The sequence below is a fragment of the Seriola aureovittata genome, chromosome 17 (genome assembly GCF_021018895.1).
Source record: "Seriola aureovittata isolate HTS-2021-v1 ecotype China chromosome 17, ASM2101889v1, whole genome shotgun sequence".
In the NCBI taxonomy this organism is placed as follows: domain Eukaryota; kingdom Metazoa; phylum Chordata; class Actinopteri; order Carangiformes; family Carangidae; genus Seriola; species Seriola aureovittata.
The window spans coordinates 13,465,560-13,488,331 of NC_079380.1; the positions used below are offsets into that span (position 1 = coordinate 13,465,560).

Sequence of the window (22,772 nt, forward strand, 5' to 3'; positions counted from 1 at the left end):
CAAAACAACCAAAGCATCCCTCATGTCACTGGGTACCTGACCAAGTTATCCAAGCTGGCAGGGCAGCACATGGCAATGGGTCTATATACAGCATCGAAATTTCAAGCACAGGGGAAGCTCAGGTGCTCTCATCAAGCAAATGGGTTTTTTCAAAAGAGTCACAACAGTGTCAGTCTATTGTCTTTTCACTATCCACTCCCCATCTGTCTTCTGTATTTTCAGCCCTGTCTGGAGGTTCATCCAGGTCTATCAGGATAAAGCATACTGCTCATACACTTTGGACCATTCTGAATAATCTAGTAAGTGAGTAAAGTAGTTTAATACAAAGTTTCTCCACAAGTTATAAACTACAAAATCACAGACCAAGGTGTTTACATTACATTTATTTAATACAGAAGTTAAAATTTACATATACGTAGAAATATACAGTACAAATATAAAATAGTCATATATACAGCACCAAATATTAGAGGGCACGCAAACAAACATAATTTGTGTCACTCACTGGAGTGACAAACAGCATTGGCAGACAGCGTGGCTGTCTACTGGGTGAGGGACATATTTCCCACACAGCAGAGAGGTAGATTTTCCCTTTTATTTTTGAGAAGGCAGAGGGGAAATCACTTCACATCTCTAACAAACTTATTCTGGTCACCTGCCATCAATTTTTGAGTGACAATACACTGACACAATATAGTTTGAAAATTAGCAAGTACAACTATGCAACTACAATGTACTACATAGTAAAATGTGTACTATACATGTGAAAATTGCATTGATACACAAGCCAAAGTTCAGGGCAGAGTAAAAGTGTGTGTACTTCACTTCATGAGCTTTTTTGCTCGCTCTTTTTCTCACCCTCCTACTCTCTTTCTTTCTCTCGGCCTTTGGATGACTGTGCCACAAAACCTCTTTCTCTGAGAAAAAAAACATCACATATGTGGCTAGGCAGCACTAACAGAGGAAATATCAACCACAGACAGAAGATTATTTGCATCAACAGCTTTTCTGTCATAGATTCTTAAACACTGCTCACCTGATGATTTTGTCAATGTTCCATCTACATCTACAACCATCTACAGCCCTCTGACTACAGCAAACGCTAACCCAAGTGAACAGGTCTGAAGATAGCAGAGACAGACGGACAGTTAGATAGATAGAAGGATAGAGAATTGAGACAGCCTGCTATGTTTTCATTGCAATAATCTAATGTAACGTAATCCTAGGGCTTCTTTCTCATCTCTCCATTCAGAGGATACCACTGCTCTGAGCTAAAAAAAAACTTTGACAGTAGAAAAAGGCTCACAAAAGCCTCCACATCCAGTTAACTCTGCATTTTCACTGCTGTTGCCAGTAACGCATCATATCCCCTAAGAATAGTACTGCTCTGTTCATGATGGTTGACTCCAATCTAACCACAGGGATGGCTCCCTCCTTCTACATAAAAGTGAAAGGAATGACTTTGCGGGTTCTGCTCTTGTCTTCCACCATTACCTCCTTATTTCTTCCGTCTTCCCTTCCTTCCCCTTTAAACTAGCAGAGATTGGCTGACAATCAGTATGCAACAGAACATCTAAGTGCACACTGAGCTGCAAAAAGGTGGGAGAATGGACTGATCCGCTGGATGTCTATTGAAGCAGGCAGGCAATTGCAGCCTTGTAATTGGCAAGCTGGCCTTCAGGACAGTCTTTGGCATTGTGTGTTAACTGCTACCTCTGAATGCATAGACACATTTTACTCTGCAGCAAGCGTCACTAGTCTGGTAGCCAGGGAGGAGTGCTAGTCCACAGTCCTTCACATTGAGACTACCAGTCTAGACTCCTTTCTGTTTCTATACATTCTATACATTGCGCTTTCTCTTTCTACGGTTTTCCATCTCACGTTACATTCAGTGACAGAAAAAAGAATGTTTAAGACAAGAATAAAATGCCATTGTGTATCTCATCCTGTGAGACCACACGCCCACAGAAAGCACCTATTCACAGCTGTGGAGCTGAGTGCAGCTACATTCACCAGCTCTCTCAGAAAGAAAAAGCATAGGAAAGGGAAACCCCAGCGTCACTTAGAGCAAAAACAGTAATCAGTATTCAAAAGAGCACAGCCTTGTACCATATTTTCAGACTGACACAGTCACTCTCAGTAAATATGCTTTCTACTATTAAGAATGATCCACTTTCTTTGGTACAGAGAGCAAATTAAATGTCTATGGAGTGGGGTTACATTTAAGTTTAAGAGTGGCTGTAGACACTATCTCCTGGGCTATATCACAAGGGGGAAATGAGATGGATTAAGTCAAAATCCGGGGATGTAGGATGGAATATGGGATGGATGAGGAGAGTGTTGTTGGGATAAAGAGAGAAAGAAAAAGAGAGCAAGGGGGGAAATTGTCAGGAGTTCAGATGGAAACGGGGAATGCGACAGAGCCTTTTTCCATGAGTGCTTGCTCAAGGCACTAAGCGGGAGGGGCCACAGGGGAGCAGGATCAGTCAAAGTGTCCCTGCAGTGGCATGTCCCCTCGGGCAGTGTCCTTCAATAATCCTGGCCTGCCCTGTGTGGAGTTGGGGTGCCCCACGTAGACACAAGGCCGGGGCGTAAATGCTCGCACATTGACAGGGGGGCAATCAGTCAGTCAGAAAGTCAATGCCACACTCCTTTGTAACATGGAACTGAAGCTACAAAAGGCCCTGAAGAGTATGTTACTTAAATAAAAGATTCTCTTTCTTGGCATGGACATGGCCATATGTGCAAATCTTTGTTTCCTTTGTAGTTCACCAGAATCTTTATTTGAGCACAGACAAAAAACTTCCACTTCCCCTGCAGGTCCTCTGCCCTCTCCAGCTCACCGTCCACACAGATGCCAGCAAGATCCTGCTGGACTCAAGTTCCACTCTCCCATTGCGTAAAAAAAGCCCCCAACACATTGCTGCGGTGTCACAGGACGAGTGAATGACGCTGGCCGCTGACGCGGGTGCGCTGCTCTTTCGGCTGGGTATCGGGTTGCCATCTTTGGCCCACTTCTGGCCTCTTGGAGAGTCACCTGTCCTGGCAGAAGGAATGCTGTGACTGACGTGCCTAGTGACGCCAGCATTGACTCCAGCAGCAGCTCTGCATAGCGTGTTAGGTGTCTGCGCAAGCTCACACTGGGACTGCTTGTGCATATGTGAGTGAGGATTGCAAGGGGCTATGTATCCGTGCGTGTAAATATGCATGCAGTGTGCAGTGCATATTTGTGTGTGTCTCCCCTCTGAGGTTGTTTTGACACTGGACACCTGCTGTCTGATGATAAAAGAGCGTGTGAGGCGTTGGTGATCCCTCTGTGCCAATCCAAAATGGTCCAAACCTTACAGACTAAACAGATCCTCAGCGTCCTGTCTATCTGTCCTTCCATTCTCTACGATTTCTCAGCCCTCTTCAGTATGAGCTGAGCCAAAGTTTGTGATAAAGAATAGAGGGGATTTGGCACAGGGAGGAGGAGAAGTGGTGGCTTCTTTAGCCAACCCTTGAGCTCCCGGCCCTGGGTATGTCTCTACTTTAGAGTTGTTGTTTTCCCCATGTGCTTCACAGGGGACACTGCTCAGAGGTAAATGAACCTCCCTCTTTCTTTTTCCTTCTCTTCTTCTTATGGACAGTCCAACAGGCAGTGGCCATCAGCAACAGCAAAAGACCCATGACAAGTAACACCACTGACACCACTTTAGTCTGAGGCAGGTCATTGTAGGTGTATGTCACCCCCGTTCCTGCTACACCAATGACCAAAGAGATGATTCCAAAGGGAAAAATGCAGCGGTAGCAGGACTTCTCCATGCCTCCAGTGGCCTGGGACAGACGCTCCAGAGAGGAGAGCACGTCAGGGACTTTGGCGCCACCAGCCTCCAGGGCCTGACCCTCCTGCCCCGAGCTGGTCTGGGGTTGAGGTTGGCATGCCAGGTGGCCGGTTGTGCAGCCCATCCTGATGGTGTGGGCTGATGGATCCCGAACCCAGGCTGCCTCTTGGATCACGTTTGTAGTCAGCTCTGGCCTGGAGAAACAGAGAGAGACAGACAAAGGCAGAGAAAGAGAGAAAGGAGAAGGAGGTCTATATGAGACCGGAGAAATGACTGGAGCGGGAATGGCTGGAGTGTGTCAGATGAAGGCTTCTAAGTCAGCGCTGAAATCCACTCACACTTTCCCCTTCTCTCCCTCCCTCTCTGGCTGTTTCTCTGTACACTGTCTGTTGGCTCTCTGGCAGCACATTGTACACTCTGCTGAACATAGTGATGGGGGATATATAAAGGACCAGAAGGGGAGGAGCAAGGGAGGAAAAATGGGGAAGTCCAAGTGCTCTGATTGGTCTTATTTTGTGTGACGTCAAACATTGAAACTGGGAGAATAGGGGTTGATGTAGCACAGGAAGGGGGAGGGGAGAAGAGTTAACTGCTCCCTCTTGCCTTCATCTCCCCATCACCGCCTCCCAATTGCAGCCTTTTTTGTCGTGGTTGCTGCTGTTTTTTTGTTTTCCTGCAATATAAAAGCCCCCCCTGGGTAATAAACGAACCTGCTGCTGTCTAGAAATCAGAGGAGAGAGGGGAATCCCTCAGTATATCAGATTGGAAAGCTTCTTTCTCCATACTCATCCCACACGGCAACCTCGCCTCCATACGGCTATTACACAGTAATAGTGCTCCCATTGCACCTCAATAGATCTTGCGTGGACATCAACATCAAACAGAGACCCTACGGCCACCCACACAGTGCATGTGTCACCTGAAGACACTGATTTGTAGGACGACATTTATTCTATAATGAAAGAGTAAGTACACTAATGAGCATGTCCACATGTGACACTCAAACAGCCCCCACTAATTTCCCACCCACATACACTGCTGCTGCCAGTCCTTTCTGAATGAAAAGCAACCTAGTAATAATTAATCCCCCTGTATGATCGAAGAAAATCAATCAAGAAAGCTCTCTCTCCTAAACTCACTAATCTTACTCCCCCAGATCGGAAAAGCCATGTTAGGAAGGATAAAAGTGTGTGCACAGCTGAATGTCTATGTTTTTTATCTTCAGGCATTACTGAATTTACTATGGCAACATATTATTTTCTTTTTCTTCTTTCCACGCTTTTTTGAAAACTGAAAGCTGTGAACTTAATATTTATAGTAGAAATGTGTCATTACGTACAATTGTAGGGAAAGCAAACTGAGGTTACAAGCGTATTTAAGGTTGAACATGTGTAATGAGACAACAGGCCTCTTTGATAAAGATGAAAGTTTTAGCCCCTAAAAAGATTTAGACCATGGTCCATGACGTATTGGGTGTCAAAAGAGCAAAGATGTGGGTGATGAACAACACAGCAACCAGTAAGTTTTGATTATGGGTTTTAAAAACATCTCTATGTATTTATAAAACACCTGCATGACTTCAGCTTAGCAACAGGTTTTTCCCTCATAATTAAATGAAAGGACTGTTGCTCTTTAAAGCCCACAAGCCACACATTATCAGATTAAGAGATAGCTAATGCTCTCATATAAATGCTTAACATGCCTCTGTCTGCAGAGGACAACTGTATTCTTTGCCTTTACAGAAAAGACAACTGGATAGAGGGAGTTGTCTTTAGACCGGATGAATGGTGGAGAAAAATCAAACAATAAACCCCACTGTAGCCTAACTGATGATCATACTGATTTAAGAATCTCTGCTGTAGCTCAATCGGTAACAGAACTGTAGATGAATAAAAGAGGAGTGAAAGAGGGAAAGGGAGGAATGTGTTTGCGAGGGCTTGGGTGCAAGAGAAAAGAGATGCTCAAGAGCAATAAGCATTTGAAGGAGAGAAGTGGATTCTTGGTAGCACTGTTCGGTTTCTGTGGATTTGTACTTGGACTCCAGTGTTCGAGTGAACTAAGGCTAAAGACAAAGAGTGTAAATGAAAAGGGTAAAAAAAAGTGAACAAGTAGGAAGGAATGTGTATGACAAAGAAGAGGCTATTCAACACTGTCGCGCTCTGTGTGAGAATGTGTGTGTGACATACAGCAGTGCTGACATGGGAAAGAGAACGAAGCTTCTTCCGTGGAAAGTAAAATTTCTTTGGATCTTCCATTATGTGACAAAAGGAGTGAGAAATATGGAACAGAGGCGTGAGACATGGGTAACCTGGGCAGGGCCGGGCCATGCTGGTGGGAGTGGAAAAGGTCCATTGGTGACAGCCAGAACCAGGCAGCAGCTGATGTATGCAGGTCACAGGAAGGCTGAGTTGCGTAGGCGCCACTCCCACTGGGCCCTTTGTGTGGTGTTGACGTTATCTCAAAGATGCATCCCTGCCTCCTCCTTTACTCCTTTCACACAGACTGATCCAAGACTGTATGGACAGACCAGAAGCCTGCAGCACGTTGCTACAGTCCCATACAGATGACTTGGCTTAAGTCCATGAGTGGAGAGAAACTGATGGTGTTGGAACAGAGGAAGCTTTGTGAACATGCTTTCGTATGTTTCAGTTAAGTCAGGAGCAGTGGTTTGAATTAATGCGCTCCTGTTGTTTGAGATACAGGTAACAGACAATCTGAGGTTGACATAGTCCTCTCCCTTTTATACTCTTCTTTTTACTCTTCTTCTATTCAGGGAATCAATCCATTTCCAGCTTGTAGCATACAGGGAGCCGGGCCCCCAAGTGCATTGTCTCTGTGACTCAGCCAGCTTTGGGTGTGCAAGTCCTCGCGGTTTGTGTGTACATGAGGGTTGGTGCAGCAGGGCTCAAACACCCACGTCCTGCTGTGTGAACCCAGCGCCACCTGTCGCCCAGTCTGGCACAGGCCGTGCCATCCACACGTCATCTGTGGGCACGAACCTTTTCGGCCTCTCCAAGCCCTCCTGCATCTCACATACGCCCTCACATTACATTTGGGATGCGCAAAAACATGATTACCAATTTTCACAGATCACGGAGACGCAGTATTGGCCCCATATGTTCTCCATCATTCACTGTATGCCAGATTATAAAAGCCCAGCATAGATACAAACACATCATATGGAGAAATACTATAGTGAGAAAAATAAAAAAAACTGACTCATTTTGATGCAATAGTAATAACTCAACAAGTGGTTAAGAATTAGTCATCTGCTAGTGAGTTCTGTCGTCACTTCTTCTGTGAGTTGGGTGCCACCTGCTGGAAGACTCCATTAGTGACTCCTGGGCAAGCTTTTCCATTACATATTACTCTAAGTATTAATTGTTATGTAGTAGAAATATGAAATGAAATATCATTAAAACATAATAATAGCATTGAACCATTAGAAAAAAACCTATGATGTTCAAAATATTTATGAGAAGACCAACTGAAATTACAGACCATAAAACACATGCAGATATCATGTAGCAAATGTGTTGCCATATAGATTTATGTCAACATTTATAATTCGATGCTCTCCGATGAAAACCACGTCTCTCCAACATTGGCGACTTTGAATATTTCAGATAAATAGAAGGGTTACTTGTTTCTTTACGAGTTGAAATTTTCTTGCTTACAAAGATAAATAAACCATTTTAAAACCCATTAGATTGTCTGAAAAATGCTTTGTCACAAACCTGAAAACATTTTCATAGGACAATGCCAAAATTGTAAGTACAGCACTTCAGTCAGAAACAACATTAACAAAGATGATAAACAATCACAATCTTAGGTTTCTTTCAGTCAGACTTTCAAGTTATTACTATCACAGCACACTAAAAACGGATTCTTCACAATAATGACTGGGATTTTGATTCACGGACAAATATAAATTTGAGTTACCACTTTATTAAGAACACCTCTTTAGTCTTAAGCAATCCAATGTAATGGTCCTGCAATTAATATTATTTTTGTGAACTTCTTCGTCTTTAATTGATAGTGTCAGAGTGGTATGATCCAACTGGTATTGCACTGGACTGGATTATACTGAGAGGTGTTTCATTTCTCTTATGTATGCAAATGGTGTAGGATGGAGTACCTCATAAACTGGTAATTCAGTGTAATACTGTATGTTCTGTGTTCAATCAGGCTCAGAGTCCTGGACAATGGCAGGGAAACGCTCCCCTCCTTCACCCAGCAGAGAGTACATGTCTCTCAGCACACTGGCGTTGGGATGTCCAGGCCCAGGTGCTATAGATGAGAGCTGTGGGGAAAGAGTGTCCAACAGAGCCTGTCACATAGAAGAAAAGACTGTCAGCACATTATTTCTTAGTAGTTAATGAGTACTACTCCACAGATTAGCACGATCAAGTGTATGATATATTTATAATTTATTAGCTGGTTGAAGAATACAGCCCGTACCTGCTCGAGGTTAATCTCCTGTTGCAGCAGTGCCACCTGCATCCTCAGCCTCTCCAGCTCTCGGAGGTCTGCCTCTGTTGTGTATGTTACAGTGAGGGGCAGGGGTGCGATCATCCCATCTTCCCACACACCATTTGCCCCAGTTGGGCAAAGACAACCTCCCACTGGCCTCCATCGATCCCATGCTTCCGACTCTAACGGAAAATACAGTTATTTTTAGACTGTAAGCGTGAGCAACCGTACCCTAAAACGTTTTTCTGCTCCGCTGCTTCAGCTTTAAATAGCTAGGCCCTTGCCTAGCCACGTCAGGATAGACAGCTTTAAAACCCCACCGTCACAGGGAAGGGGATCTGTCGAGGCCAAGGAAAGTACTGATCTGACACTGAGGTTTCACTGCAGCTCTGTTTTCATTTTCCATATGCCAAGATGGAGAGGCCGCATTAGCTCGTTAGCACGCTATGTTCATCTCAATCATTTTTCAAATGCTGTTAAAATTCAATAAACGATAAATCCCTCTCTGGAAAATAAAGCGCTCGGAAATAAAATACTTACTGAATATTGGATGTGAGATGCTAGATTGGATGCATATAGTCACAACATCAGATGGAGGTGTGTGGACTAAGCAAGGAGTTACAAATGACTGGAAAATATCTCTCACACTGGCTTTAGCAACATACTTTTGCTGCACTGGAGCTATGAGTGGTAAACATAAACAAAACTCCCTGCTGAAGGTGACATGGTCATTTGAGTAATGCGAATGGAAATTCTCAGGGCAGTCAGCTTCATTATAATTGTATCATTGGAGGTGATGGAAATTCTAACATACTGTAGGTGCTGAGTGAGTGATACCCTGACACCCAGACATGGTCATTCAAACACAGCGTGGTAATCGGAGTCAAACACAGGGTCATGATAACTCCACCAATGTCTTTTTTATTATGCAATTCTGTGAGGTGGAATAAATCGTTTAAATAATGGTTTTTTTCCTGCTCATAAACAGTCACGCTGACATGTAATTTGTTTAGGAGGAAATGCATAGTTTGAAAAGGTAGATTATGTGATGGTGAAACGGGATTCCTACCTTGTTTCACTTGGTCTGCAAAGTTCTGGAGCTCTGCTGCAGTCATTTGCAACCTTTCAAGTGTCATGTAGGAGTCATACTTGTTTTTCTTACCACCTGCATAGACAGAAATGATCATTTAAAAAAAAGAAAACCTTCAGTTAAACTACAAGCACTGTTACAGCGGAGGCAACTGGATTTCTTTACTTTAATTCCACTATGTTAATTAGTTTCATGTTTGCAGTAACTGTTATTTTTACAATTACAGAAAATCTTCAAATGCTCAGTGGGGGGGTCTCACAGTCACTTCCTGCCAACTCCCTGTGCAGTTTCTTCCCAAATTATCATCTTCTCACCCACACAATTGTGTCATCGATCTATTTCATTTTTCCACATTCCTCTGCTCCTAACTGTGTGTGTTTGCATGTGTTATTCACCCTGCTCTGTGGCCGTTTCTGGAGTCACCTTGGCCAGAAGCTCCATTGTCTGACAGTGCTGGATGAGGTCATGCCCTTGGTGAGTCAGCCTGTCGACCAGAGCCCTGGTCTGATCTGGGCTGCCACACGGCCAATCCTTGGGGAACTAGAGGGATCAGAGGGACATGGTCAAGGACGAAACATTGGATACCCAAGCCGTTTTGAGAAATCAAAGTGTATTACTCAGATTTGTTCAAAGACATGCTAAATTGCTATAGCTGGGTATCACTAAGCATGGAATTCAAACCGATTATATTCTCAAGCTCAACATTACAGCATGGAAAACATGTCTGAGGCTTTCCAGCCCATTTTCATGGGCTCCACTAGGAAAAGGAAGGATACCGTAGCTCTCATTCTCTCCATGAAGTGACTCCTCCCTGGCACAGGTTTCCTTTGCAGAGCCATAACTTTGTCCCACAACCTAAAGATAATGTGGAGAAAGAAACTTAGTACAAAAGCAAAACAGTGGAATAAAGTGTAGTATTTTCACAAAATGAACAGACTGATTTTGGTTACCTGTTTTGTTTGTTTCTTACAGATTTCCACTTTGTTGTCTGCTCCGAAGGTATCCTGCCATAAAACAAAGGCAAACTGAATTAACTCACCTCTTCCAACTGAGACTGACAAAGCATGGTTGTCCACTTATGTAAAAATATACCTAGTGTGTTGAAGCAAGCTATGAGCTCCAGACTCATCTGTGTGTGAGAAAGGCACTGCGTTATTTGAAGAAGGTGTTGGGATAGCTGCAGCCTCTCCCAGGTTTTCAACACTCAGCATGCTGCTTTTAACAGTCTTTTTTTTAGAGCGATCAAGAGAGCCAGATGCTGAACCAGCCTGCTGCAATTTCCTAGTTGCCTGGTGATGCACAGCCGCAGCTGATGAGACAGGATGCTTCTGGATTGTGCCTCTATTATTTGTGGTTTTGGACTGTCTAGGATTGTTGCTAGTTGAAGGTCTTGCGCCTAGTGAGGAAGATAGTGAAGATCCAGGTTTTTTGTGCTCTTTTCTGTCAAGACTGGCAGATTTAGAGGTTGATCTGATGGTCAAATCACTTCCTTTAGACAGTGCAGATGACTGTGTTACACCTTTTGATGTGAAAACTGAAATGCCTGGTTCCTTTCGAGGTCCAGATTGCTTGTTTCTGTCTGGGTCTTTTTTAGATGCTCCCGAGCCAGTGCGGACCCACAGGGCTTTCTCCAGTACTCGCTCCAGCAATTCTATATCTTCCTTCTCCCCTGGTAAGGTATTTGTGTCTGAAGATAGCAGCATAGAAACAAGTGGTTACAGTTTAGTTATTTAACCTATGTTTAACCAGAAAGTCTCTTTAGATTTATTATCTCTTTTACAGGAGAGACCTGGCCATAATTGGAAGGATGGAGTAGTTAATATATAGTAATTTAAGAACATGCATTGTTAATTTATAACCTTTATGAATAGCACTATTAAATAGGACCCAAGGCATGAAAGAGAGAAGTGTTACTATTTAAAACAGGTACAGTCATAACATTATACATGACTGCCCTCATCTCTCTCTAATTGACTACATTAACCAAAGATGTGAAAATGATTTTTTCTTTATAATGATACATGTTATTTTTTCTTTTTTTTTTTTTAATTACCTGTAGCAGCAGCATCTGCACCTTCAGATTCCTCAGAGTCCTTCTTGGGTTGTGGTGTTCTGTGGGAAAAAAACCTCCATGTGACTACAGACTCAAATTAACCAAGAGGAGCATAATTAAGCAAATTTGAGCAACAGCAGTATATAATGTATAATAGAAAATAACATATGCACAGCCTAGGTGTTTATTGTGGGTTTTTGATGCCAATATTGATATCAATATGTGAGAGCTTAAAAATCCAATGTTACAATATATCAATTGATACATGAAAAATTAAAAATTAAGTTGACAAAATAATCTTATCAGTGATCTCTGGTGGATATAGCTACTTGATGGTGACACAAACTTAGAGCTACAATGATTTATTGGTTAGTCATTGGCAAAAAAACATCAACAGCTACTTTGATAATTGATAAATTGTTAAAAGTCTTTTGTCAACAGAAATGCCCAAAATTTGGTGGTTCCAGGCTTGCTGCTTTTCTCAATCTTACAATATAGTAAATTGAATATTTTTGGGCTGAGGACTGTTTGTCAGACAAAACAAGATATTTGATCATATGATAAAGTACTCCAGGACAACATATTTTTTTGCTTTTTCTGATGTTTTATAGACCGAACAATTAATTTATTAATTGAGAAAATAACTGGCAGATTTTCTGATAATAATAATCAGAATCATGGAATCATTTTTGAAAGCATCCTAGTTTACTTTTAGTGCCTAAAACTTTTGCACAGTACTGCAGAAAAATATTGGACAGTACAATGGGCCTTGCCAAAAACTTCATTTTAGATGTGGTTCTAGACAAATCTGTCTTTTTGTTTATTCATCTTGCACATGTCCATAGCTATCACTGCATTTGTCCCTGTGGTTTTCAGTGACGAAAGTGAAACGAGTTAGTGGTGGAAAAGGCACTGCTGGGATTCGAACCCAGGATCTCCTGTTTACTAGACAGGCGCTTTAACCAACTAAGCCACAGCGCCAGATAGTTGCCCTTATACGCAGATGTTCAAGTTATCACTTTCTTGGTGATAGGAACAAATACTTTCAATGATTTGACAAGGAACCGCATACGAGTAAATCATTACGTTTGATCGCCTTGACTTCAGTGCCTGTTTCAGAGTGTATTAGCCCCAGTTTGCATGAAAGGTACAAGAGGCACAGACTGTGTCTAAGAAGACATAAGATCAGATATCAACACCGATTACATATTTTGCATGCACATATTAATACATTAACTTACATGAATAAGTGTTCTTTGATAAGAACATTGTTTGGTAATTGTAAAGTTAAAATGAGTTTATGTTCCTACGTAAAAGAGACAGTAGTTTCACGAGTGAAAGCTGTGATAAAACGGTGGGGTTAATGAGATGTACAGTACTTACAAGGTCTGTAATATTTCTCTGTAGAGCTGAATACTGTCATTGATCTTCTCTTGTTCAGCTTTGCATGACTTGATAGCTTGCTCAACCACGGACAGCACTGACATGCTTGTGTCTTGATTGTCTCTACTTTGACTTTATTTGTCTGCCGTGAAAACACGCAAGAAATGATTAACTGTTAAACTATCGATTGAAACACTGAATTAACACAAAATCTCTCAAAAGTGTGTGGAATATATCGTTGTTTCATTTCCATACGAACAGTTTAACGCGAGCTATTTCGTGCTGACCCGCGAAATCGAAATAAACGGATGCGGAAGTCACATTTCTTTCTTAGTGCCAGCAGAGTCAACGTAAAGCTGTGTGCAAATGTTCAAGAAGCTAATTATCACAATAAGACCCATCTACCTTGTGCGAACAAATTAAATGACCTATTTGTTTTCAACTAGCTACGTACAATAACAAAGACAGTTAAAACTTTGTGGCTTAGTCGCTACAACGAAGTTGTCAGTTCTCGCGAGAAATGGCATAGCTACGAAGGACGAGGACGTTGTTCCTTCATGTTGCCACAACAAGGCTTTAAAAGGGGGATTTATTTATTTCACTTTTTAGGCTTAATAATCATTGCATGTTCAAATTCAGTGACTTACCATCAGAGAGAAGGATGAGAAAAAAGAAACCACTGTGAAGACTCTACTTGCACCCATTTTCAAATCCTCCTCATTAACTTGACTCATAAATGTGTAATAGTAGGCCCTAAATTATCTGAATTACCAACTGCAAATTATGACTTTAATGAGTGCTGTTTATTATTTCAACAACAAGGTTCATTAAATTTATAATTACGTTCCCAAGTAGCCTTTTTACATTTATAGTTTTGTAAAACTGTTGCCCCTATAGTGACAGTTATTAAAATTTTGCGAGAGGAAACAGAGACAGGATATGACTAACTTTTGGCCAATCTGTTGTTGATTTGCTGCTTTAAGTAACATTATAAAAACAGCCAAAGATGTAGATCCCTGTTGCTATGTCAATGAGCGATCACCTGCATTTCCTATGAGATATGTTATGTGTTTTTGATGTAGCATTTGAAAGTCAGCAGCACACTGAAACCATGTGTGGAGTCCTCAGCAGACCAGACAAACAAAGTGGCATAAAAAAAATTAAAAAAAAGTAAAAAAAATCATTCATGAGAGTGAACATGGTTTGTTTTTATGGCTCTCATGTATATTTTGACAATAAATAAATTGTCTTGGACAAATTACCATCTAAGAGGCTATGAATTTTTTCAATCCTTCCCCCATGAGAGTCTTTAGACCAAAATCCCCCTCCTCCCTTATTGAACTGCAGCAGTTGCACAGTGGCACTTCCCAAAGCAATTTAATGTAATTGCAACAGCTTGCCACCCTGCCACCCCCCCCACCCCCCCACCTCTACCACCAGCCTCCTGGCCTCAGTAGCAGAGTGATGGCGGTTGGGGGTAGGGAGGGCACTCAGCTGCCCCGCCAACCAGGCATCTGACACTGCTGTCTGCTGCCAGACTAATATCGGACACACACACACACACACACACACACACACACTTCGGCACAATCAATATACTCATATATAAAACACACATTACATTCAGTCATACACTAATGGACAAATTTGCGCAGCAACACAAACAATTAACCTACATTATGTATACATAATTCATGAACAGCATGTATGAATCATATGTACACAAAACCACCTGCAAAATGATTATTAAACTATGATCTGTGATTGGCAGAGAGCTCCAACAGCATGTTGTAAACAAGACAACATGAGGGAAACTTGTTTTGTTTGTCCAAGAGGGCCACACCAACATGTTACGATTCAACTGTGGAGAGAAAGGTAAGATTGTGGTTGCCTCTGTGTTTGGGGCTCACTCTGGGCAAACACCTGTTAATCTGGAAGCATTCTTTGTAATTACACAGTGCATGCATTCTGTGCATTATGTTCACAGTACATTGTGCATTGTGTTCATGGCATACTCTGTGAAGATAGTGGACTATTCATTACAATTATATGCCCAGATCCAGCTCTGCTCCCTTTCATCTCTTTAAATCTCACACCTATAATTTACTTGTGTCTTTAATTCTTCACATGTGTTTTACTGAACAATGAACATTTGTGATTGAGTTTAGCTGTAGGCCTAAAATGCCAAACTCCTCAGTTTAATGCTCCAATTCTTAGGATTAGATAAATTGATCCTTTCCTGATCTTTTAACTTATTTTACTCCTCTGTAATAAATAATAAGTCTGGTAAAGTACTCATGTAGAAAATGCAAGTGTTCAAGCCTAATATATGTAGGCAAACATACGGTATGACTGAGACTGAGCCTTACATGTTGGCTCCATAGTGGTGCCTCCTACAATTTCCGAAGAACTGTATAAATATCTTGTGAGTGTTTAGGGAGCCAGTCTTTTATTCAGAAAAATCCAAGTGTAAGTCTTGTGTTGACACAAGACAATTAATCTGTTCCAGTCTCCTTTTTGTTAGGTTTGTGCTCAGATATTACTTTGAAAAGGAAGAAAGAGTACAAAAAATGGTTGCGTTATATTGACGCTTCATTAAATAAGAACAGATGAGCTGATTTAACAATAGAGATAATTGCATGATAACACTGATGCTGTGGTTATGTAGGAACTGCAACTTTGTAATCATTTCAGTATATGGCCTTAGAGAGCAATAGAGGGTGTTGCCAAAAAGTGATTTGTTGGATAACAAAGATTAAGATGCATATCATGGGGAAGACATTAGGAATGCTTGATTTCTGGATACAACTGATATTGACTAGTAGTAATACTTAACTACTTAACTTAACTGTAGTAATAATATCAGTTATGAAGCCAATAAATGCATCCACCAATTTGGAATAAATAGAAAATGCTCATGCATATTATAAACAAGAACATAGTTGAGTAAAACATTAGTTAAACTACGAACAAGGCTATAAATAAGATCAAAAAAGAAGTAAAATGTGAAATCTGCCAGACCATTACATTTGCTTGGTGCGAATGCCATCTGGTGGTTATTCTCTTCTAACCTGTTGGTATGGTGTTATTTCTTTGTCTTGGGATAATTTTGTAGTTTCTTACTTGTTGAGTGACATAGGATGCAATAAGATACAACAGTGCCCTGATGGATTATTACCAGTAAACTATATGACAAAAACAAAAAATTAAACTGGCCAGTGGTGGAGTATAACAAAGTACATTTACTCAAGTACATTTTTGGAGGTAGCTACTTGAGTATTTCCATTTTATGTCATTTTTACTTCAAATTCATTATATTATTATTACAATATTATTCTAGAGGAAAATTCTTTTTACTCTAGAGGATTATCTCCATATTGTCTCAATATCTTGCTGAGTATATGACAATTAAAAATTACACTACCGTAATTATCTTTATAATGCTAAACATCTATTACTGTAATTGAATGTAAGTCTCCCTAAAATTCCATGATATATCTTACTTTAAACATTTGATTTTTGATTGTTAGAATAGTCGTACTCCTCTTTTTTAAAAAACTGAATAATTAGCAAATCTTTCCAAAATGATAAGCTTATACCGATAGTGAGCCTACTATTGTAATATCATAAATCTAAGACCATTCACACATAAAACACCAAAGCAAAAGTAATCGGTATTTTTTAAAAATCCAATGCATTAATAAACATTTCTCCAAATGTAGGTTTACTGTACTTTTACATTGTGTAAAAATAATTCGTTTAAAAATATTAACTGTATACAGAAGTAGGATGAGTTTTTTTCTGCATATTTCTGTGAAATCACTGTGAAATAGTGAAATTTTGATGCAGTTGCGTTTTTAAATGCAACGTGCTTCCATATTGTTCCTTGTGTCGTGAGAAGTACAAACTTTTGTGTTGTGAATTTGTGTCCTCAGCACTTTCTGTAGAGAAGCACCTGACCGCGAGCAGCCGGCTGGGGGCGGAGTTGGACGTGCAGTTCCGTCCTGGACCTCCAGCTTGAGTTGTAGTTCCACGAAGCGCACATCAGAGTGGTGGGGTGAAGGTTGGTTGTGCGTAATATCAATACAATACCAAAGCCTTGTAATCCAGCAATATTAAACCAAATTTGATAGGTGAATAAACGAGTCGACGCTGTAATGCACTGTAACACCGCTCGTCAACTCTTAAACGAGTTTGTTAGCTTGTTGAAATGCTAGATAGCCATTAGCTAACTTAGCTAGTAAAGTTAGCTGTTGTCAAAATGATGCTCCTAGCAAGTTAGAGGACGTTAGCGTCCGGTGAAGAAAGCAAGACGTTTATTTCGTATCTCGATAAAAGGGGACGTGAGCATGGAGCTGACCTGAATTTAGTCACTGAAACAATCATACATCATACATCTTTAGCTAGCTATATGTTTAACTAGCTGTGTTATTCTGTGAGACTCCTGGTAAACACCAGAGGGCCTGTGCTGTGTTGTGTGAGATGTCTTTTGTTTGGCTGTGTTCCTGTAGTTCAAGCCTGGATGTTGTTTACAGCCTATGTAAACCATGCCAGCCCCTGCCAGACTGTATCAGCTGTCACTCTCGCATTGCCTTATCTCCCTTTCAGAGTAAATAAGGCCAACGTCTTAAAACAGCTGAATCAACTGGCAGAAGGCATTTTTCCTTTGACCATCATCATCATCATCATCATCATCATCATCACTTCCATCATCACCATCTCAGGGACAACATCTTCATTGAATAGGAGTGGGGTCGTCTCAGCTCCCCCTTTTCCTCATTAGGTCACTGCTGCAACTTGGGTGAGGTTTAATACATACTGTAATTGAATAATAGCTTTTTGTCTGTCTGTTACTTGTGGATATAAGCATTAAGTTATCTGACAATCAGAAGGGAATTTTGAAGGATTCTGGTGTTTTCTTTAAGTAATTATGCAGGGAAAGTAAGTGGAACATTGTCAACAGCTTTTAATTTAAATATTAAGGACCTAATGGGCAATTTAATGTTATTGTGTTTGATCTAAATTATGTTCTTGAGTGTACTTTCTCCATGGCTCTGGACAAGGTTTATATAGTAATGTGATGTAAAGCGTACTGTATCAGTTGCTTCTGTATGATGTTTTGATGTACAACTCCTATGCACTTGTACATACCTCTAGAACCACAGGGAACATTGCAGGCTGTTCCATTGTGTATTCTGGAAAACAGTTACACAGTCGTGGTAGGTTGACGATTTGAGACAGATGTAAACCAAAGGAAACCAATATGGGTAACAGTTAGGATACATTATACAATCTTACACAAGATACTGTTGTATATACCTTGAGCCAAACTATGCCAGTGTAATACATTTTTTTTTAAAGATTCAGTAGCATATGTGCAATAAAACTTAACTTAAATAAACTTAAATATGACTGATGCCATATGATTTAATGTGATATAATACTTTGCTGTCTGATTTTTATGGTGAATTAATTGGCAGACAGGAACACTCCACTAATGTCAGGAGAGAAGATGGAGACAACAAGTGTGTCCAATGGAGCGGGGCCTGTGTATGAAGACAAAAAAGAGGACAACCTCAGGTAAATCCCATGTTATCGTCAAACAGTGGACAATGTGGAAGAACATTACAAAATAATTATCTTGCTGTGGTTCTATCAAGCACATTTTGTACATCCCTTTTTTCTCTTTTCTTTCCACAGTCCTGAGGATCTGTCTGAGATGCTGGCAGCAGGGACCAAAGAGGTTCATGAAAAGGCTGAGAGCACCCAGTTTGTTAAGGATTTCCTCAGGGGACGCATCCGCAAAGAGCTCTTCAAGGTCAGTCTGGAGAATCTCAGGGAGAGAATTTTCACAATTTAACGTTATAGAGTGCTTTGCTAAACAAATAAAGTGAGTAGATAAATGAAATATACATGTGGGTAAAAAAGAAGCAAAGAAATCTGGAAAACCAGACAAGCAAAATTTCTAACTTTTCTTTCTTGCTTCTCCAGCTGGGTGCTGTGGCACTCTACTACACTTACACAGCCATGGAGGAGGAGATTGAAAGGAACAAGGACCATCCCCACTTTGCCCCTCTTTATTTTCCCGCAGAGCTGCACCGTCACGAAGCTCTGGCCCGTGACCTCGAGTATTTTTATGGTCCAGATTGGCAGAGCCAGGTCAGCTGCTCCCAGGCCACCCAGCAATATGTGGACCGTATCCACCAAGTAGGGCAGGACGACCCAGTGCTGCTGGTGGCCCACGCCTATACCCGTTACATGGGGGACCTGTCTGGGGGCCAGGTGCTGAAGAAGGTGGCGCAGAGAGCCTTGAAGCTTCCTCCCACAGGAGAGGGCCTGGAGTTCTATCAGTTTGATGCCATCCATAGTGCCAAAGCTTTCAAGCAGCTGTACCGCAGTCGGATGAACGAACTGGATCTAGACATGGAAACAAAGAAGAGGCTGGTGGATGAGGCTGTCAAGGCCTTCCAGTTCAACATGGAGGTGAGAGGCATTGGAGGCAGAGAGGAAGGTAGAGAGGTAGAGAAAATAAGAAATGGAAGCTATGTTTGGAAACATTAGGGAGCGATCTGTTCCCAGGTGGTGATGATGAGGAGGTTCATTCTGTGTGTCTTTTGTGCCTGGTGTGCCTGTTTTGATCATTTACTGAAATTGTCTATACCTGTAAAACCGTGGAAACTAATATCTGTAATATCTATTATGTCTTGTTCAGAACTTGAGAACTTAAGGCAAGTGTTGTACATCATTTAGCACAACTGTTTTGTGGCAGTAATGGATTTTTATATCAGTGTGATAAATGATTATGATACTTTAATGATGATGTTACTTTGCTGGATTAGCCAACAGCAGCCATTCTTGTCTGATTATTTTAGCCATGAACAATTTCTAGAATGTAGCGTATATGTAACTTTACATATATTTGTGCTGGCAGGTGTTTGAGGAGTTGGAAGAGATCGGTAAAACCATCCAGGAGGATGTTTTAGATGCTGGCATGCCTGTCCATGGAGCAATGGGTGGCGATATCAGCAAATGTCCCTACTATGCTGCCAAAATGGGTATGTTGTTATACTTGATTGTAAATAACATGTAAATGGCATTGTTCTGAGGATGTTGTGTAAGTTTGTGTTCTCTGTGCCCTCAGCGGCATCGGGTGGAACAGCATACGCCTGTCAACTCGCCATGGCCATACTCCGACACCCAACAGGACAGGTTCTGTTTGCGACTTGGTTTGCTGCTCTGGCTGGATTGGCTGCATGGTATCTGATGTGAGTCAGCCCTCAGCCTTTCACTTTGCTGCTGTCGGAGTGAGGGAGGAAAAATTAAGACGGAAGGACAGTAAGGAGACTAGAAAATTTCCACAAGATGAAGACCATTTCATAGTTTCATACAAGCTTTCTTTATGGGTCTAATTTTATTTAATGTTGCTCATTTGGTAATGATGGAAACAGACAGGAAATAAACCTGGATCTTATCAATGGAAATCCAACAAGGTGATCTATGAACCATTACCATGTCAACCATCCATTCATCAAGGTACACCTTGTTACAATTTTTCCTCCAGTTTGTTTTATTTCTCTACCTCCTTTGCAGTATCCCTCCATTCTCTGTCCCTCCAGTATGTTTGGTCATACCTCAACAATGTGTGAATAACTAATATGTTGTGAAATGACATTTTCTCCCAACTTGAAATGAAACTAGGAGATTGACACAGCAACACAGCAGCACAACAATGCAGCCTATCTATAAACTGTTATTGGCTTTACAGTGACACATTAGTTAATAATGATACATGTATTATCAAAGTTTATTAAGGGTTAGTTTAGTAAAAACATGTTAAAACACACTATGCAGAGGCTGTGCATGAATAGAAGAGCACAGCAGGTTTTTTGCCTTTCTATTTTTGAATTGAAAGATCTGAATTTGATCAGGGAGTGAAAGTTTGGTATGAGTTAATAATACAACACTGAAACTGTAAACTTAGAAAGTGTCCCCATATACTGTATTTTTTCCTATACACATTGATTGCAGTTCCAAACATAATGTGAAAAGACAGTACACTGCGGTTATGTTATTTTTTAAAATCCATTATCACATTTCATGATTCATACATGACCTCAAGAAAGGTGATTGGAATCAAAAGCTTTTTTCCAAGATATAGCACACCTACACTTTGACAAGTGTATGATTAATAAAAAAAAAGCATATTTCAGATATTTGAATGTCTGCTGATGCATGTTGAAATGTATTATTTCTCTGTTTCAAAATTATGCGGTCGGGCATCTTGCACTGCTTAGGAAATACCTGTTGTCAATTTACATGCATAGCGCAACTATCCAAGATGAATGACTCATTGATGATTCAGTTTTACCTGCCACAGGAGCCTATATGAGGACAGAGGTGATTTGCAGCTGTTTTAAAAGGAAATGTTCTGTTTTTTAATAAGATTTATGGTTTATCTACATTCTTTGTACTAGACAAATGTAGTTCATCTATAAGAAGGCAAAATATGTGATAGGCAGGTCCTTCAGCAGCTCAGCTCTTGTTTATGTATCCATTTATTGTGGATATAACATTATGCACCATCACTAAAGCTGTGTACTCATTATCCATACTGTATGTTGCTCATACAGTATGCTGGAAAATTTTCTCCCAGTAGTGCAAACTCTGTTTTTTCAACATCGATAAGAAGAAATACTTTGTGCTGTGTGTATGCAGTCTAATTGCACTGTTTTGCAATTTAAGTTTAATATTTATCCTGACGCAGTAATTACATTTTATTAACTTTGCTTTATTGTTCCAAGTGGTGTCTTTTTTTTTTTTTTTTCCTTGGACTTGTTGGAGTACCAAGGGAAACCTGCTGATAATGACATTTCAACCAGGTTCCTGTGCTGTGTATTGCACAACACATTCACACATACTGTATAGGAATTTGCAGTATTCCTTTATTAGCGAAGCTCATTCAGGACAACAGCTGTCGTGCAGCTGTTTGATCACAGCCATGATGACAACCTAAGTGATGATATGTTTTGTATTTGAGAGTCTCAGGTTCATGTTGCGGTAAGATGGCAATACAATACGTTGCATATGGAGGAATAACACACAGACTGCCTGATACACTCCTGTAGTGTCCATGTTTTATTTCATTTTTATGATGACAGTGTGATGTGTCAGTATTTTTAGACATACTGAATCTCAGGAGCACAGGTAGTTCTGGCCATTGATTACACTACAGATTAACGTGAAGAGGAATGCTTGACTAATTCACGTTGATTTTGAATTCTCTTGTATTTTCATTTAACCCCTGCTCTTGATCCGTTTGTGTATCTATCTGAACAAAGCTTTATCAGTGACTGGCTAGAGTACTCTCATTGAATGAGAATGAGAACCCAGGAGTATGTTGTGCTGTCTATAGTGAAATAAAATGTTATCCTGTTCATGCTGAAATGAAGCTGATTTGTTTGGACTGGTGTTTTTAATCACATTAAAATCATTTTCAATGCATACTTCATTAGTTGCTTGGCACAAAGCCTCTGGCAGAGGGAGTCTTGAAAATTGTTCAAACAGAAAGATTTCAGACTCACTCATAAAGCCTCCACACATTTGCCAAGACATACTTACATCACCGATTAATATTAATAACAATATCATTCACTGGTTGACATGAAATCGACTGAAAATATTTCAGCTGTTAGACTGATTAGCATGACATTATCTGCAGACATTAATGGTACTCAGACATGAGTCATGCTGGCTTTGGTGATCCCCTAACTTTTCCTCTGTCATCACCATGAGGTTAACATATGTAGGGTTTGGAAGAAATATGTAGACGTCTACTGGATGGATTGCTGTACAGACCATAGACTGTTACAGACATTCATGCTCATCCTAGGGTAAATTGTAATAAGTGATGATCCGTGACTTTTCATCTAGTGTCATAAGACTGAAATTT

General features: G+C 40.6%; 2 protein-coding genes and 1 non-coding gene across 8 annotated transcripts; 1 reads left to right on the forward strand and 2 right to left on the reverse strand.

The window, feature by feature from the left end:
* Positions 1 to 367: 367 nt before the first annotated feature.
* On the reverse strand, positions 368 to 13,324 carry LOC130185273 (uncharacterized). 4 transcript variants are annotated; one of them, XR_008830119.1, is made up of 10 exons: positions 12,824 to 13,324; positions 11,441 to 11,499; positions 10,480 to 11,074; positions 10,338 to 10,391; positions 10,164 to 10,242; positions 9,783 to 9,927; positions 9,367 to 9,462; positions 8,286 to 8,479; positions 4,163 to 8,154; positions 368 to 4,018 (listed from the first exon to the last, which is right to left on the reverse strand). XR_008830119.1 is itself a non-coding variant. In XM_056401648.1 (9 exons), the coding sequence occupies exons 1-9, from the start codon at positions 12,925 to 12,927 to the stop codon at positions 8,005 to 8,007; spliced, it is 1,449 nt and encodes a 482-aa protein (XP_056257623.1). In that variant the 5' UTR covers positions 12,928 to 13,324; the 3' UTR covers positions 368 to 8,004. The 4 variants fall into 4 exon arrangements, 3 of the variants coding, with proteins under 3 accessions (XP_056257623.1, XP_056257622.1, XP_056257624.1); XM_056401648.1 differs by having other exon boundaries at positions 368 to 8,127; XM_056401647.1 differs by having other exon boundaries at positions 368 to 8,154.
* Positions 12,348 to 12,421, reverse strand: trnat-agu (transfer RNA threonine (anticodon AGU)). Its single transcript has one exon. It is a non-coding gene; the product is annotated as a tRNA-Thr (tRNA).
* A 3,446-nt stretch (positions 13,325 to 16,770) lies between the features above and the next one.
* hmox2b (heme oxygenase 2b) lies at positions 16,771 to 22,271 on the forward strand. Of its 3 annotated transcripts, none has more exons than XM_056401337.1 (7): positions 16,781 to 16,886; positions 17,432 to 17,624; positions 18,304 to 18,403; positions 18,524 to 18,641; positions 18,815 to 19,306; positions 19,755 to 19,878; positions 19,965 to 22,271. In XM_056401337.1, the coding sequence occupies exons 3-7, from the start codon at positions 18,321 to 18,323 to the stop codon at positions 20,090 to 20,092; spliced, it is 945 nt and encodes a 314-aa protein (XP_056257312.1). In that variant the 5' UTR covers positions 16,781 to 16,886; positions 17,432 to 17,624; positions 18,304 to 18,320; the 3' UTR covers positions 20,093 to 22,271. The 3 variants fall into 3 exon arrangements, with proteins under 3 accessions (XP_056257313.1, XP_056257312.1, XP_056257314.1); XM_056401339.1 differs by having other exon boundaries at positions 18,308 to 18,403; XM_056401338.1 differs by lacking the exon at positions 17,432 to 17,624 and having other exon boundaries at positions 16,771 to 16,886.
* The last annotated feature ends 501 nt before the right edge of the window (positions 22,272 to 22,772 follow it).